Source organism: Emys orbicularis, chromosome 1, assembly GCF_028017835.1.
Source record: "Emys orbicularis isolate rEmyOrb1 chromosome 1, rEmyOrb1.hap1, whole genome shotgun sequence".
Classification (NCBI taxonomy): domain Eukaryota; kingdom Metazoa; phylum Chordata; order Testudines; family Emydidae; genus Emys; species Emys orbicularis.
The window spans coordinates 342,122,871-342,140,382 of record NC_088683.1 but is presented as its reverse complement, the minus strand read 5'-3'; the positions used below and the strand labels follow the sequence as shown (position 1 = coordinate 342,140,382).

At 45.4% G+C, this 17,512-nt stretch overlaps 1 protein-coding gene across 1 annotated transcript in view; it reads left to right on the top strand.

The window, feature by feature from the left end:
- Nucleotides 1-17,512, top strand: part of PANX1 (pannexin 1) — a 45,020-nt gene that overhangs the window by 23,959 nt on the left and 3,549 nt on the right. The window contains exons 3-4 of the mRNA XM_065423435.1: nt 14,872-15,095; nt 16,174-16,841. Coding sequence (XP_065279507.1) covers nt 14,872-15,095; nt 16,174-16,841 — 892 coding nt within the window. The remainder of the gene's footprint in view (nt 1-14,871; nt 15,096-16,173; nt 16,842-17,512) is intronic.

Sequence of the window (17,512 nt, the reverse complement as noted above, 5' to 3'; positions counted from 1 at the left end):
CAGTTAAAGTAGCTAAGGAGACACTACATTGTGTTGTTTAGGTTAAAGGCATGGGGATGGGGGAGAAAATGCATTTCACTTTGAAATGAATACTCCTCCTTGCTGCTGCTTGTTTTCTGATTTATGACAACGTAACACCATCAAAGTTTTGAGAACTAAGGGTATGTCTACACTCAGTGATGAGCTCCCAAAATCCTAAGAACCGGTTCCCTACCGGGTCCTCGGCGGCACTTCAGTGGCGACGACAGGGTCTTCACTCGCTCCAGATTTTCAGCGGCGGGTCCTTCACCCGGAGCGAGTGAAGGACCCACCGCCGAAGTGCCGCCAAAGACCCGGTAGGGAACCGCGCAGTGAGTACAAGCCCCACGTGCCTGTCTTTCTCTCCCCCCCCCCCCCCCCATCCGACCCCAACCCACTTCCGGCCCCCGACTGCCCCCCCTCAGAACCCACAACCCATCAACCCCCCCCCCGCTCCTTGTCCCCTGACCACCGCCTCCCGAGACCCCCCCCACCCTAACTGCCCCCCAGGACCCCACCCCCTACCCAACTCACCCCATTCCCTGTCCCCTGACCGCACCGACCCCATCCACCACCGCCCCGACAGACCCCCGGAACTCCCACGCCTACCCAACCCCCCCCTGTTCCCAGTCCCCTGAACGTCCCCCCAGAACCTCTGCCCCATACAACACCCCCCCCCACTCCCTGTCCCCGGGACTCCCTGCCCCTTATCCAACCCCCCCAGCCCCTTACCATGCCGCTTACCCCCGCCTCCCCCCTCTCCTGGAGCCTCAGCGCACCGCGTCCAGGAGCGGCCCTGGACAGCGCTGCAGCGGCATAGCTCCAGCGGGGCCTGAGCTCCCGCCGGTCGGCCCGGAGCTCACAACCCTGCCCCCTTACCACGCAGCTCTGAGCGGGAGGAGCTCAGGTCCCACTGGAGCCACGCCGCTGCAGCGCTGTCCAGGGCCGCTCCTGGACGCGGCGCGCTGAGGCTCCGGGAGAGGGGGGCAGCGGGGGTAAGCGGCATGGTAAGGGGCCGGGGCCGGGGGGGGGGTTGGATAAGGGGCAGGGAGTCCTGGGGACAGGGAGCAGGGGGGGAGGGGTTGGATGGGGCAGAGGTTCTGGGGGGGCGGTCAGGGGATGGGGAATGGGGGGGTTGGGTGGAGGAAGGTGGAGGCGGGGTGGGGGGGAGCCTCAGAAATTCTCGTGGGGGCCCCTGCGGGGCCCAGGGCCTGGAGCAAGGGGCAAATTGCCCCACTTGCCCCTCCCTCTGGGCGGCCCTGCGAACCCCTCCTCCCAGCCCTGGCCCGGCCCCCTTACCATGCCGCTCAAAGCGGCAGGAGCTGCAGAGCTGCGCTGGCGCCGGCAGCTTGGCACACTGCGGCTCTGCGAGGGGGGGAGGGAAGTGGGGGAGGGGCCAGGGGTGCCTCCCCAGCTGGGAACTCAGGCAGGCCGGACAGGACGGTCCCGCGGGGACCGGAGTTTGTCCACCTGCCGGCCCCTTTAGCAATCGGTTTTACACCGGTTTCTAAATTTAACAACCGGTTCTTGCAAACCGGTGCAAACCAGCTCCAGCTCACCACTGTCTACACTATGAAATTAGGTCGATTTTATAGAAGTCGATTTTTAGAAATCAATTTTATACAGTCGATTGCATATGTCCACACTAAGCGCATTAAGTCGGCGGAGTGTGTACTCACTACCATGGCTAGCATCGACTTACGGAGCGGTGCACTGTGGGTAGCTATCCCACAGTCCCCGCAGTCTCCACTGCCCATTGGAATTCTGGGTTAAGCTCCCAATGCCTGATGGGGCAAAAACATTGTCGCGGGTGGTTTGGGGTACATGTTCATCAGTCGCCCCTCCCTCCATGAAAGCAATGGCAGACAATGGTTTTGCGCCTTTTTTCCTGGGTTACCCGTGCAGATGCCATACCACGGCAAGCATGGAGCCCGCTCAGCTCACTGTCACCGCTGCTGTTGTGGGCAAGTCTACTGCGCGGGCTGCTGTGATCCAAGTAGCCAGTGCAATCATTGACGTTCTGTTATCAAGAGTAGTGACTCTGGGACATGTACGGGCCTTTTTAGATTTTAGGTATATCATATTCCTGTCCTTTGTCACTGGTAAAGAAGTGGGCTGGTCGGCGCTGTAACACCCCATAGCGCTTCTGTGGTTAACACATGTAACAGCTCCAGGGCTCTTGCTCTTTTGCCTTGGCCGAGGTACCTTGCCCTACCAGGACCTCGAAGCATTCGACACAGAAGCTGGCATTGCTACACAGCAGCAGCTCCTTGCCTTCGCAGCAGACGGTGCAGTAGGACTACTACCCATCCTCGTCGGACACGTAGCTTGGCCAGGGGTTCTGGGAACGTCTTCCTTGCCCGGCTCCTAGCAACCTCCAGGGCATGGTGTACGGCTCCACCGCTTCCGCTGCAGCTCTGCTCTCCTGCTCCCCAGCAATGAGCTCGGGGGATCCATTCTGGTCCTCCTGGGTGCTGCTGGCAGCAGACGGTGCAGTAGGACTGCTAGCCGTCCTCATCCACCGCTTCCGCTGCAACTCTGCTCTCCTGCTCGGGGGATCCGTTCATGAAGCTTGGACAGTAGTAAGGAGCAGTTCAACTATAGGCTGAGCAAGTGAAGAATGGTGGTAGAATGTGCCTTTGGACATTTAAAGGCTCGCTGGCGCTGTTGGTCAGACCTCAGCGCAACCAACATTCCCATTGTTATTGCTGCTTGCTGTGTGCTCCATAATATCTGAGAGAGTAAGGGGGAAACGTTTATGGCAGGGTGGGAGGTTGAGGCAAATTGTCTGGTGTCCGATTTTGAGCATCCAGACACCAGGGCGATTAGAAGAGCACAGCAAGGCAAGCTGCACATCAGAGAGGCTTTGAAAACCAGTTTCATGACTGGCCAGGCTTTGGTGTGACAGTTGTGTGTGTTTCTCCTTGATGCGAACCCACCCCCTTCATTGATTTTAATTCCCTGTAAGCAACCACCCTCCCACCTTCGAAATCAAGTAACTATTGTTTTGAAACCATGGATTCTTTCTTTATTAATTTTTTTAAAAAATGCGATAACGGACAAGATAGCCCGGGTGGGGTGGGGGAGGAAGGAAGGACAAGGCCACATTGCTTATTGTAACCACACTAAAAATCAAACTGAATGACAGCCTTCTATTGCTTGGGCCATCCTCTGGAGTGGAGTGGCTGGGTGCCCGGAGCCTCCCCCCTGCCCCGTTCTTGGGCGTCTGGATGAGGAGGCTATGGGGAGAAGGGGAGGTGGTTATACAGTGGATGCAGCGGGGGTCTGTGCTCTTGTTGGCTTTCCTGCAGCTCCAACAGACCATTTGCTCCCCCAACAGATGCTTCATCATGTCCGTTTGCTCCCCCATTAGCCTCAGCATCGCGTCCTGCCTCTGCTCTTCGCGCTCACTTAATTCTTTCCTGGCCTCTGCCACTGAATGCCTCCATGCATTAAGCTGTGCCCTATCAGTGCGGGAGGACTGCATGAGCTCAGAAAACATGTAATCATGAGTGCGTTTTTTTCCGCCTTCTAATCTGCGATAACTTCAGGGACGGAGATGATAGGGGGAGCGTAGAAACATTCTACGCTCTACGATTCTTGGGGGACTGCATGGTCATCTGTGCTGCTGAGTGCTGCTGAGTTCGCCACGCTGACCAAGCAGGAAATGAAATTCAAAAGTTCCCGCGGCTTTTCCTGTGTACCTGGCTAGTGCATGGGAGTTCAAAGCGCTGTCCAGAGCGGTCACAATGGAGCACTCTGGGATAGCTCCCGGAGGCCAATACCATCGATTTGCATCTGCACTACCCCAAATTCGACCCAGCAAAGTCGATTTTAGCACTACTCCCCTCGTCGGGGAGAAGTACAAAAGTCGATTTTAAGAGCCCTTTAGGTCGACGGAGCAGGGTTGGCTGTGTGGATGCAGTCATTTTTAAATCGACCTAACGTGACTAAATTCGACCTAACCCCGTAGTGTAGACCAGGCCTAAGATTGCATTTAGTATTATGTTAAATTAGTTTGAATCATAATAGTATATAAGTAATAATGAACGCAGAGGAAGTACAGGAACTTTTTTTGGACCTGTTTTGAGATGGGTTAAGAAAACAGCAAGTAAATAAGAAACAGATGGGTTGGAAAATGTCATATGTATTGAAAATAGTTTGGGATTCAGTTTAAGATCTAGGGCCAGGATAATCTCCCAGCCAGATTGCATTCCCTCAGGGTTCCATGAGTAATATGCCTACCCTTTCTTCCACTGAAGCCAATGGTAAAACTCCCATTAACTTCAACAGGACTAGGATTGCATCCATAGTAAATTTAATTTCCGGGCTTCTGGAAATTTTTGTTAGTTCATTTCTGTTTGCAGAGGGGTTTTCCAAGGCATAGTCCTTCTCTTTCTCCCACGAGGCAGAGTAATTCAGAACCTGTAGTCAGTTAGCCTAAGACATCTTAGGCTGGCTTTTGAGCCTTCTCTTCCCCTTCAGAAATATCTTAGTCCCACATTGCTCTAATTTTCACTTATTTTATCTTTTTTCTGTCCCCCATACTTTTCTCATTACATGGCAGAGGATTTACTTTTCTTAAAGCTTGATCCCATCTTGAGGTTGCAGTTTTCACAGCTCTATTAAATTAGAGTTAATACATTAAATTAATGCTGTACCAGCCTGAGTGTTTGGGTCACACTGGTGCTGCTGTTTATCCAAAAGTCAATGAGAGCTGAACATGCCATAGCCAACCTTTTCTGTATGTTGCTAGAGTCTTCCCATGCCATGGATCCCCGGGTGCTAGTGTGCCTTCCTTAATTCAGCCTCCACCTTAATAATGCTCTTATTGAGCGCTCCACCTTTATAAAACACTTTTATTGGGTGCCCCGCAACTGTCATTACCTGCACTTTTAAAAAACAATTCAGCCCAAACATGAATTTATCACTCACATTAAAGTGCCCTTTTAATTTATTATTTTTAGTTTATTTATTAGCTCCGGAAGGAATTGACAATGGTATCATCTGCATGACAGAGATTACAGGCTTGGGATTCAGGCTGCTCTCTGTGCAAGTTGGGGAAAGAGCCCCAGAGTATGGCTTTAAGTATTTTGTAGAGATTCATTATATGTTGTGTCAGAACCTACAGAGAAAGACAGAGCAAGCAGCTGCACATATTGAATATAGGTATTTGAGTATGCAAACAAACTTAAAAACAAACTTTACTTCATCTCAGGCACACATTTTGCATACACAGTTAGAGTGCATCATATTTTGCTGAAACATTCTCCATCCAGTAGTCACTCAGGAGGATGTTCAAACGTAGCTGCTAAAGTTGGACATTTTTAAATCAGCAAGTCTGAGTAACTAGCATCTAAGAGTTTTTAAAAAAATGGCCAAGGCGCTTACTAGACCATTAATGTTTATTTTCAATAACACTTGGAACATTGGGGGAGTTCCAGGAGACTGGAAGAAAGTTACTGTTATGCCAGTATTTTAAAAGGGTAAACTGGATGACCCAGGTAGTTATTGGCCTGTCAGCCTGACATTGATCGTAGGCAAAATAATGAAGCGGCTGATACAAGAATTAATGGACGGTAATGTAATTAATGCCAATCAACATGTGTTTATGGAAAATAGATCCTGTCAACGGCTACCCCTCTGATACTTAACTTGATATCTTTTTTGATGAGATTTCAAGGTTGGTTGATAAAGGTAATAGCGTGGATGTAACAAACTGACTTCTGTAAGGCATTCGACTTGGTACCGTAAGACATTTTGATAAAACAACTAAAATTATAGAAAATTAACATGGTGCACGTTAAATGGATAAAAAACTGGCAAACTGACAGGTCTCAGTCTCTTTGGGCCAAATTTTCAGAAATAAGCACTTTCATAGATTATAAGGCCAGAAGGAGCCAACTAACCCTACCCCACTCCTCCTACATCCCTGCCCAAACTGGCTGCTCAGAGACCAGACCCTGTGGATCTGTGACACACACACACACTGGAATAAATATTTTCCATGTCCAAGTCTTAGGCTAGCATTTTTTTTTAAATTTGACTTCCAGTTAGGTAGGTAAATAAATGGTTGTGTTTTTAAAAGAGCTCAACCTATTAGCTCTCATGAAAATCTGGCCCCAGTGCGGGTACAGAACACTTGAAAAATATGGCCCTGAGCTCTGCTGAAAATCTGGTTTAAAGTTTTCTTTTTAATTAATATTAATTAATACCTGGTGTCAGATTTGGTGGTTTACATGTGATAGTGGTCAGTAGGGTAAGAAAGTAACACATTTCTTTTGTGGCTTTAATAGATTATCAGATATATTTTGTGACTTAATTTTATATCTTCTGAGGTAAGTACAGAACACAAGAAAATGCTTTTGTAAATAATGTGTCAGTGATATCAGTGAGGGGGAGAGGGGTTTTAAAATACCGATGTCACTGTGTATCATGTTACTAAGCTATCGTTAACATATAAAATGATGTCTCCTACATTACACAGTGTGGTGGCAGATAGGAGCTGCAGAAGATTACCAGAGCAAATTTTGCATCTTTGATTACTCTGCTGTGAGTCTTACTCACAAAATACAGGCAGATAGTGCTGCAAGACTAATCCCTTTTATACTGTATTATTATTGAAGTCATGTGTTAATATTTCAGTTGATCATTCTGGTTTAATAATGTTAATCAAAGGACATTCGTGGCCTGGCTGTGGAAGCTATACTTAGTTTCCAGTTCTGCCACTCTAACTTTCACTGAGTAGGACCTTACTTCATGAGTGGGGCCAGTGATTTCAGTGTTTCTTTAATAACATGGCTGACGTACTTTCTTACAGTAAAAACTCTTGGGAAAGAAAACAAGGACTCAGAAAATTCACCTTTGGGAATTACTGGCAGCTGCCTTGTTCAGAAGTGTGAGGGATTTGTAGTTTCCCAGAGGGATCAAAGGGAGTGTTCTCCAAACATTGCAGAGCTCAAGGATCCACCAGGAAAACTAGTTCCAGCCACATGGAGCCAGGTGCATCTGTTTTACTTTATCCACCTTGTTTCCTTGGACTCTGCTTGTCTCCTGGAAAAGGGGCTACTTTAGGAGCTAGCCACCTGCACCCTTATCCGAGGGAATAGTTAGCACAGAGTGACAGTTAATGTTGCTTCTAGCATCCTTAACTTCCACTGGCTTGTCAGGCAGAAATATTGCTCGGCTTGGATGTGAACATGCTATGTATATGAAATGTTTGCTCCCAGTTCCACCCGTCATATCCCAAGATGCCCATCCCAGACACCCAGAGTAACAATCACACAGCATTTGCACTGAGCAGCTGCCAAAGACCCAGAGAAAGGGAAGCACACTCCTTAGGGTTTCTCTATGCTTGAAATGCTTCCGCTGTGCCACTGTAGCGCTTCAGTGTAGACACTTCATACACTGACGGAAGGAGTTTTCCCATTTGCATGGGTAATCCACCTCCCTGAGAGGTAGTAGCTTGCTGGACAGAAGAATTCTTCCATTGCCTAGTGCTGTCTACACTGGAGTTAGGTTGGTTTAACTACACCACTCAGGAGTGTGGATTTTTCACACCCCCGAGTGACATAGTTAAGCCAACTTAATTTTCTAGTGTAGACCAAGCTCTTGGCTCCCCTACTCTCCTCCTGTTTCCGTCCTTTGAGCTCTTCTACTTGTACTTTTCTTTTTCCTTTCCTTTCCTGTCATGGTGACTCATATTTATTCAGAGTTGGGGATAATCTAGGCTGGGTGTGTCTAATAATTCATCATTGTTTTCTCCTGGGCTTGACAATGGATGGGTATTTGAAATTGATTTTGTGTAAACAACTGGCTTGTGAGGTACCCCTCCCTGCCATGAGGTGTACTTGAAGTTGTAGTACAGGTTATGAACAGTTTTCTGCATACATAAATTTATAACCACAGTCCGAGATAGACACTGTATGACACATACATATCTCATAATGACCATCCAGTTCAGAACATTAGAAGTTTTCATAAAAGACCTTTCTCATTATACTTTTATGGCACGATAATACAATATGCAGTCAGTTGGTTCAACTGCTCATTTTTGTGGTTTGAACCTTCTGTTCTTCTATTGGGGTATCTGGGCCCTGATCGTTCCAATCGCATATTGACACATGTAGATAAGCTTTAACTGGTGATGTTCACAATCTGAATGTTTCCTACAAATGGCTTCTGTTATCTCAGTCCTAATCACTAAGGAAGGGTGTGACATTCCCCTCTGGTGTTATCTAGACCGATCTGCTAGGTCACTCCAACCCTGCTCTGCTGTGAGAACCCCCACTCCTGGGCTGTTCACGCACAGCCTCTGGCATGTAAGCTTTTCCCAGCTACTTGCAGCCAAATGACACTAGCCAATATCTCCAGTCCAGGACACAACCCTAGGAACCTCCATCTTGCAGTGTCCAGTTATGCCCACTGGACGCCGCAGGCTTATATGAGTTCGTCAATTTAACAAAGAAATTGGTATGTACCAGCCTTGTTATCCCAAGGGGAATCTCTGTCACGCTTCAAACCAAATGCACTGCTCCAGATAGAATAAACAAACATTTATTAACTATAAAGATAGATTTTAAGTGATTATAAGTCAAAGCATAAAAAGTCAGAGTGGTTACCAAAGAAAATAAAATATAAGCACACAGTCTAAACTCTCTACCCTATTAGACTGGGCAGCAACTAGATTAAGCAGTTTTTCTCACTCCACTGGATATTGCAGTCCTTAATATACAGGTTTGTTCCTTAAACCTGGGCCAATCTCCTGTGTTGGAGTCTTGTCTTCTTCTCAGGGGCTTGGTTGCTTGCAGCATAGGTGGTGGCAGGAGAAGGGCCCAGTATGTGTCCACTCTGTCTGTTTTATACCCTCAGTCCATGTGCTTGAGGAGCACAAGTCCAGGCATGTCTGGGGGGCGTTGCTGAGTCTCTCCAAGTAAGGTTGAGCAATTCCCCTGGTGTGGCCTCATGCAGGTGAGTCGTTGCATTGTAGCTCCCTTGCTGGACAATGTTTTAGTGACCGCCATACAATACAATTCTCATAACTTCATATGCATTAATGATACACATATATGGATAGAGAAATGACTTTCAGCAGATCATAACCTTTCCCCTGATACCTTACAAGGCATGCTTTATATGTAAGATCACGATTATATGAAAATGAGGAATATGGGAGTTACAGTATGCTCCCCCAAGGTATAGAATGTCACAAAGGGCCTTTTGCATGTACAGTAAACTCCAGATTACCCGAATTGCATGGGCGGATAGACTTTATTTGGATAATCAGGAGTGTGGATAATTGAGACGGCAAGTGCCCTTCAGCCATTCAACAGCGGGTTGGCCTTCCCTATAGACGGGGGCTTGTCATCTTCTCAGTCCTGGCCAGGGCGGGGGGCTCTCTGCTCTGCTCCATCAGGATCGCAACCTTCCCTTTGTGCCTGCAGGGTGTCATCTGCACTGCCACAGGAGCTGTTCAGCAGCAGGGTGGCCTCCCCTATGGCCAGGGACTTGTCTTCTTCTTCCTCCTCCTTGCAGTCCTGGCTGGGAGTCTCTGCTCTATTACCTGAATCTCCACATTATCCGAATCCCCTCCTTTTCGACATACGTGCCTTCTGCAGCACATATCTCATGCTGGGGGACAAGGAAGGGATTTGGATAATGTGGAGGTTCGGATAATAGGGTTTTGGATAAACAGGAGTATACTAGATTCATATTTACTAGTTCACATCCAGCATTATAAACTTTACAAAATGCTGTTAAAAGAGGCCCTACTAGTAATTTTAGAACTAAAGCACTCTGGGGCAAAACTGAATTTCATTTCAGGGATAGTAAAACTCTTCAATTTATTTGACCATATAGGTCTTTAGCACCAACAAGAAACATGGCTAATGTAATGCAAACTATCCCTGAGACATCTCTCCACTACTTGATGTAATGCTGCCACCTTGTAAATTGTGAGGCATTGAAATACATTTTTTTGAAAGGCAAATTGCATGCTTTGATCCATACACCAAGCACCAGTTGTTTATCCATTGTGACAGACCCAAACCAGTGGGGTACAGGAGTCTGGTAGAGGGCAAATATACTGGTCACTGGATGAGTAGTTTTCTGTTTCCTGAGTGACCAGAGCAGGGGATGCACTAGAGTAATCAGGAACCTGCTAGAACCAGTTAAGGCATGCAGGCTAATTAGGACACCTGGAGCCAATTAAGAAGAAGCTGCTAGAATCAATTAAGGCAGGCTAATCAGGGCACCTGGGTTTTAAAAGGAGCTCACTTCAGTTTGTGGTGTGAGTGTGAGGAGCTGGGAGCAAGAGGTGCAAGGAGCTGAGAGTGAGTGCTGCTGGAGGACTGAGGAGCACAAGCGTTATCAGACACCAGGAGGAAGTTCCTGTGGTGAGAATAAGAAAGGTGTTTGGAGGAGGCCATGGAGAAGTAGCCCAGGGAGTTGTAGCTGTCATGCAGCTGTTACAGGAGGCACTATAGACAGCTGCAGTCCACAGGGCCCTGGGCTGGAACCTGGAGTAGAGGGCGGGCCCGGGTTCCCCCCCAAACCTCCCAATTGACCTGGACTGTGGGTTCTTCCAGAGGGGAAGGTCTCTGGGCTGTTCCCCAACCCACATGGTGAATCTCTGAGGCAAGAAAATCCGCCAATAAGCGCGGGACCCACCAAGATAGAGGAGGAACTTTGTCACACCATGTACAACTGTCATGAATTTTGTGTGTGTGTGTGGACTTATTTTGCCCGCTGCTATTTTTAAAAGATTGGTATGGCAGTGTAAATAAGGTTATTTAAATATTGGTTAGATGATCTGGATAATGTAATAAATCCTTTCCATTCTGACTCCTATGATTCTACTGTCAGATCATCTTTTCTTCTCTGTTTGTGCATTCATCTCGGAAGTTTCATGTGGAAATTAACTTCTGTTCACAAGTTAACACACGTAAAGAAAAACTGATGAGGATAATGAGATGAGGAGAGAGGGTTATGAACCGGACCTTGAAAACATCATGGAATGCTTGGTAAATGAAGACTGCTGCTTCCAAATAAAACAGGAGCAAATGCTGCTTCTTTCCAGAGTTGGAACACAAAACAAACATCTGCATGGTTCCCCTGGTGCTCTCATTAATATTATTATTATTAATTAGCACAGCACTTAGGTGCCCTAGTCATGGACCAGAACCCCATTGTGCCACACACTCTACAAACACAGAACAAAAATACAGTCTCTGCAAAAGGGTTTACAATCTAGGTATAAGACAAGAGACAACAGATGGAGGAGTACAAAGAAACAATGCAATGATATTGGTCAGCAAGATAGGCAGTAGGCTCAACAAACCAGTGGTCTGGATTTTTGTAGGTGTCATGGCAAAAGAGGATTTGAAAGAGGATAATGAGGTAGGTTTGAGGGGTTTCGTGGGGAGCACCTCCCAAGCATGAGGGGCAGCCTGGGAGAAAGCACAAAGATTCTTGTTTGAAAATGTAATAAGTGGAGAAGGGAGGCTGGCATCATTGTCTCACCAGAGGTGGGAGTCAACATCTCGATAGTGAATGAAAGATGATACGTGGGGTGCAGATTGATGGTGAAGGACCTTGACAGTGAAGGCAAAAAGCTTGTTTGATTTGATAGAGAAAAGGGAGGCAGTGAAGGAATGCAAAGAGTGGGGTATGACATGGTCAAAGCAGTGGGTTAGGAAAATATTTGCAACTGCATTCTGAATGGATGGGGGGGGGCAAGATTGCATTTGTCAAGGTCAGAGAGAAAAATGTTGCAGTAATTAAGACTTGAGATGATGAGAAGAGGGAGAAGATTGAGGTGGAGCGAGGAAGAGGATGAGATAGAGGTGATGAGGAACTGTAGAGGGGTGAGAGAAACCAAGAAGGGGTGATGGAGCCAGTGGGGAGAAAGGGAGGACAACTGATGCTGTGAGGCAGAAGATGAATGTGGTGAGAGCTGTTGGTGAGTGGCAGATGGACAAGATTTCAAAGTAAATAAATAAATTCCACAACCAGCCCACAACCCAGGAAGTGTGAAGGTATGTGCCCAGCCTGGCAGCTAAGTCCCTGCTGGCTAAGAAGGGCCATTGACACTGTTATAGGCCAGGGCCCCCGGTAGCCATCCCCTTTTTGGGTGTGAGGGGGCAGGGCCAGGCTGCTTTGCAGAAGCAGCATGGCCCCCAGCCCAGCTCTGGGTCCTTGCTGGCTAGAAAGTGCCCCTCCCACCCAAATCTCAGTCTTCCTCACTTCATAATCATGATGAGTTTTTGAAAACTAATTTGTTTCTGGGCTAGTCCCCCTTGCACTATGCCCCATCTGTTCCAATTATAAAATGCGTGCATTATGGCACTGTTTTTCTTGAGGACTTGGAAAACTGAACCAGTGTCTTTGCCCACATATAATTGTGATGGGACCAAGCAATAGAAGTAGTGGCAAGCAATAGAAGTTGAAGTAGTTAAGCTTCCCAGGCCACACTTAGCACAGCAATTTCAGGTTTTTATCACCAATTAAGGCTTCACAAATTTGTTATTTACTATGACTAATGCTTGCAAATTTTTGATGTGGCTGTTACCGTTTTAGAACACAGCAAGTTTCCTGATTGGCATGTTAATTGTAGTCAGAGTGTGTATCATCTCCGGCTGTTGAGAGACATTGTTCCCTAAGGTATACGTATAAAGGTGTGCGAAGAGAGTGAGTAAGAGTAGAGACAATTCACAGGATTTTGTCACAGTTGTCTTAGATGTTGGAAGCAGCTTTCCTCCATAGGCGTATGTGCATCAGGTCATTTGTTTTATATATACAGACAAAGCAGATTCAGGTAACATCTTTATCCTTGCTGAAAATGCAAGAGAGGGCTACTAGCCACAGTGACCAACTGACTGGGCCAGATCCTCAGCTGGTGAAATCTGTATAGATCCATTGACTTCAGTAGAACCACATCGTCCATTTGCACCAGCTGATGATCTCTTCATGGACTTTCAAATGTATGTGTTGAGGAAAAAAAATATTTGTAATTTAAAACCAAATGAATTTTGGTGGTCATGACTATAATTACAATTCCCTGGGTTCTGATCCCGGAGTTCATTAGAATATGCTTTGTACTAAAAGTTAAAGACATGGTAATTTAGAAGTTCATGGATGAATAAGATGGATAATTATGTTTGGTAGAATTAGACAATATATGCATCTGAAAGGATTTTCAGATATTATAGCTGTTTTATACATTACACATTTAATATCAATGTGCCTTGAGAATATATTGAGAGGGACAAAGTGGGTGAGATTGGTGGAAGGGACGAGAAGACCCAAAGAAGAGCTCTGTGAAGCTCAAAAGCTTGTCCCCTCCACCAACAGAAGTTGGTCCAATAAAAGACATTACCTCCCTCAACTTGTCTATCTCTCATCCTGGGACCAATGCAGCTACAGCAATACTACAAACAACCTTGAGAATGTATTGCCATTATTATATGATTTATTTACATTTGATAAGAGCATGCATTGAGTAGGCTATACCGGCGTGGATAGTGTTATAAGCTTACAATACATGTGTTTTATAACCATTATTATATAGGAAGAAAGTAGTAACACTTAACCAGGTTTTAAAGCTTTATAAGACAATTACTACCAAGAGACCAATATGTAGAGCCCTGCAATTGACCAACTCCAAGGTTGGATCTACATTTCCCAGCTCCCCGGATTCAACCTGGAACTGGGGCCATGTGGATCCTCTTCTGCTCCGTTCCAGCAGCCCACCCTACCCATCCTGAACTAGGAATGGGAACCCGGCCTGGCAGGTGCTGCAGGTCTCGCTGATCTCCAATTTGGGGGTCAGGAAGGAATTTTTTTCTCCTGGGGGCCAATTGACTGAGGATCAGGAAGTTTTTCGCCTTCCTCACAGCACCTTCGACCCACAGTGGGTTAAGTAGGAAGGTGCTTAGTACTTACCTGAGGTTCTTGGGTTGAGTTGTTAATTCCTCACAACTTGCAGCCTGTTTCCAGTGCAGTCAAAAAATAAAATGAACTGTTCGCCGAGGTAGAAGTCCTGGGATTTTGGTGATGGCCCTTGGGCTCAAGGGATAGGGTGAGACTTTGTTGCTCCCAGGGCCGAGGTCCCCAATCCTCTCTACCCCCTCTGTCCCCCTCGCCATGGGGAAGGGTGCTAGGACTCAGAGAACTGAGTCCTGGGGGTTGGGGGCGTAGGCTGAGGAGAGCCTACACGAAGTTACAGGGTATATGGTAGGAGCCCTGTAACCCCTGCACTGGATCAAATTAAATGCCTGGTATAGGAGAGTATGGGTGATGGGCAGGTAGCTCCCCTCCCTTGTGTTAAAGTTTAATAAAAGGTGCGGCAAGCTGCTTAATTCCATGCATGTGTCTGTCCTCCTTTTTGCCACTGTGTCCACATCAAATGACATTGTTCTTGTCAGTTTCACACTTGCCCACACAGTTCTGAATAGCTGTGGTGAAAATGTGGTCCAGAATTTTGGTTACATTCACTCTGCTTCTGTTTGGCAAAATCTGAGCAGCAGCAGAGGCAGTGGATCTGTCTGTCTGCACACTCAAGAAGATGGCTCTGCATTAGTTCTTAATGGGAGCTTTTCTTTGTACCTATGGGACTATTTCCTGGTTTAGTTTCTTTTTCTTTCTTTAAAAAAGAACAAAAGCTTAAATTCTGCATCAATTTTTGGCTTCCCCCTTCTCCCAACCCACCAAGAAAGTTTCCTACTCACCCTGGTTAGTGTGAGAATGGGTTTTTATAAAACAGAGTGTCTTGCCCAGGAAAATATTCTTATTTGGCTTGTTTTGTTACAGATTGATTCTAATCTAACAATTTTTAATGCTATTTTTCTCTTCCAGTTTTTCCCATATATCCTGCTACTAGTTGCTATCCTGTTGTATCTACCATGCTTGTTCTGGCGCTTCACTGCAGCACCCCATCTTTGCTCAGATCTGAAATTTATTATGGAAGAACTTGACAAGGCCTACAACAGGGCAATCAAAGCAGCTAATAGCTTTCACAGTGGCGACACTAGAGACCCCAGTAGTCTGCCTCCAGCTGTTAATGAAAACTTGACACAAAGGTAAGGTGCTGTAGCTTGGTATTTTTGGTCTTTATTTCTTCTAGCCTTTAATAAGTATAATATGTTTGGAACACTTGTAAATCACAGGCACATACTGTAAATTTATACCAGCCATTTTAAAGATGAGCTGACATGTTTTTTTAGAACTGTGATTAAAAATGTAAGATCCCAAATCGATGATAAAATGTGTGTGTGGAGTTAGAACTTACAAATAGCTACTTTTTTCAAACAAAATACTTGAAAATCAGGTTGTCTTCCTCTCCCTTTGTAGACCAACCCCGGCCTAAGGTGGCTCTGTGTTTCCTTTGCTACAATGGATGTCAGTATTGCCTAAAACAGCATTAGGAAGTGCAGGTGGCTGTATTCCTTACCTACCAGTGCAGTTATTTTTCACGTCCTTTGATGTAAAAGGCCATTACTGAGCTCCCCTGCCACTCTGTTGTTCTTAGAGTTGTCTCTGCAAAGACTCTTTTTTTCTTTTTTTTTCCTTTTTCAAATATTTGTCTTTTCCAGTCTCCCTCTCTTGGATTAGTTGCTGCACTGTTCTAACCAACCTCAGTTTCACAGCTTCTCTAGACAGTGCAGCAATTTCTCCTCTTCTCTTTCTTCAGAAGAAATAAAAATTAATAGTGAGTTGGCATGGATCTCTGAAGTTAGGTCCTGGCAGGTAAAATGCCATTCTCATCTTAATGTAAGACATGTTGCAGCTGTGTCTGCTTTTTCTCTTAAGTTGGATTTGAGTATCAGTGCTTGAGTTGCATTTAAAAATTTCTTTTTAGTATTTTACTTATTCTGTCTGAGGCTTGGGCATTTTTCCTGTTGACCCTCATACTTGTCTTGTAAACAGTTATATTCAGTACTAATGAATGTACCGGAATTCTGGTCTTGAGATTGCCCTTACATCTGTTTTGCACAAGTGTTACTTCATTGATTTCAGTAGAGTAACTCCTGATTTACAACAGTGTCAGTGAGATCAGAATCAGGCCTTTTGTTTGTGTGTGTCAAAATGTTCGGCTTATTTAATATGACAAAATGATTCCTGCAATGATTGGTCTATGTTTTTTTTTTCTTTTTCCAGTTTGTGGGAGATATCTGAAAGCCACTTTAAATACCCCATTGTGGAACAATACCTGAAGACAAAAAGAAACTCCAAAAACTTAATAATCAAATATGTTATTTGCCGTTTACTAACATTAGCAATTATCCTGTTTGCATGCCTCTATCTGGGCTATTATATCAATCTCTCCTCTATGACTGATGAGTTTTTGTGCACCATCAAAACTGGAATCTTAAAGAATGACACAACAGTTCCAGAACTAGTTCAATGTAAGCTTATTGCTGTTGGCGTCTTCCAGCTACTCAGTTACATTAACTTATTTGTGTATCTTTTGGTGATGCCTCTTGTAATGTATGCCATGCTCGTCCCATTCAGGCGAAGCTCAGACATTCTTAGAGTATATGAAATTCTGCCAACGTTTGATGTTCTGAAACTCAAGTCAAATTATGATGATTTAAGCCTCTACCTCCTCTTCCTTGAGGAAAATGTAAGTGAGCTTAAATCATACAAGTGCCTCAAAGTGCTGGAGAATATTGCAGGCCCTGGGAAGTGTGACATAATCCATCTGTTGCCAAACCTTGGTACGATTAAGACGACAGATACGGTAGATGGGAAGCCAGCAACTGTGAAAGAGAAGCCTGACGAGAAAATTACAGAAGAACCAGAAAGGACTACAACAGAACTACAAGGTAAAGTTGAGCTGCTTGTTGTGTTTAAATGGTGTATCCATTAACATAGGCCTGAATAAGAAGAAAAATTGTTTCTTATATCATGAAATTCTGTATCTAAGCAAATAGAAGCCTTAGAATTCTTGTGTGCAAAGACTTAAATGTGCTGTATAAGAAAATTGACTAGCTTATACCTAATAATACAGTCTGCTTATATGATTCTTATAACTTCAAATAACCCCTCAGGAGGGTTATGTTGTTGAAAGCTATTGTAGTATTTTTATTTGTTTGTCATAATGGACCAAATTTTCAAAAATAGATGCCTAAACTGTGCCTGCAAAATATATAAGCAGAGATGCAAATTTTCCATCTACAGCTTAGGCACTTGCTTTTGAGAAATGTCACTTCCAATTAATATGGTGTTTGTGCAATAATATTGCTTGGGTAATTTGAACTGATGGTAAGGAAAAACTAAGGAACTCATGTGCCTGTCTTAGCTCTCCTGCATGGTTTGTGGGTATGGGTCTAACCTGTGGCAAAGGGCTAGAGCCAGAAATGGCTCTTAGATCTGTGTTAGCCCTTCCTGGCTTCATCTCTCATCAGCTTTAAGCCTAGCAGAAGTGGTGGTAGCAGCAGTTGGTTATTGAGTTCTTAGTCCTTTGGATCAATCACAAAGTAGTAAAGTGTACAGT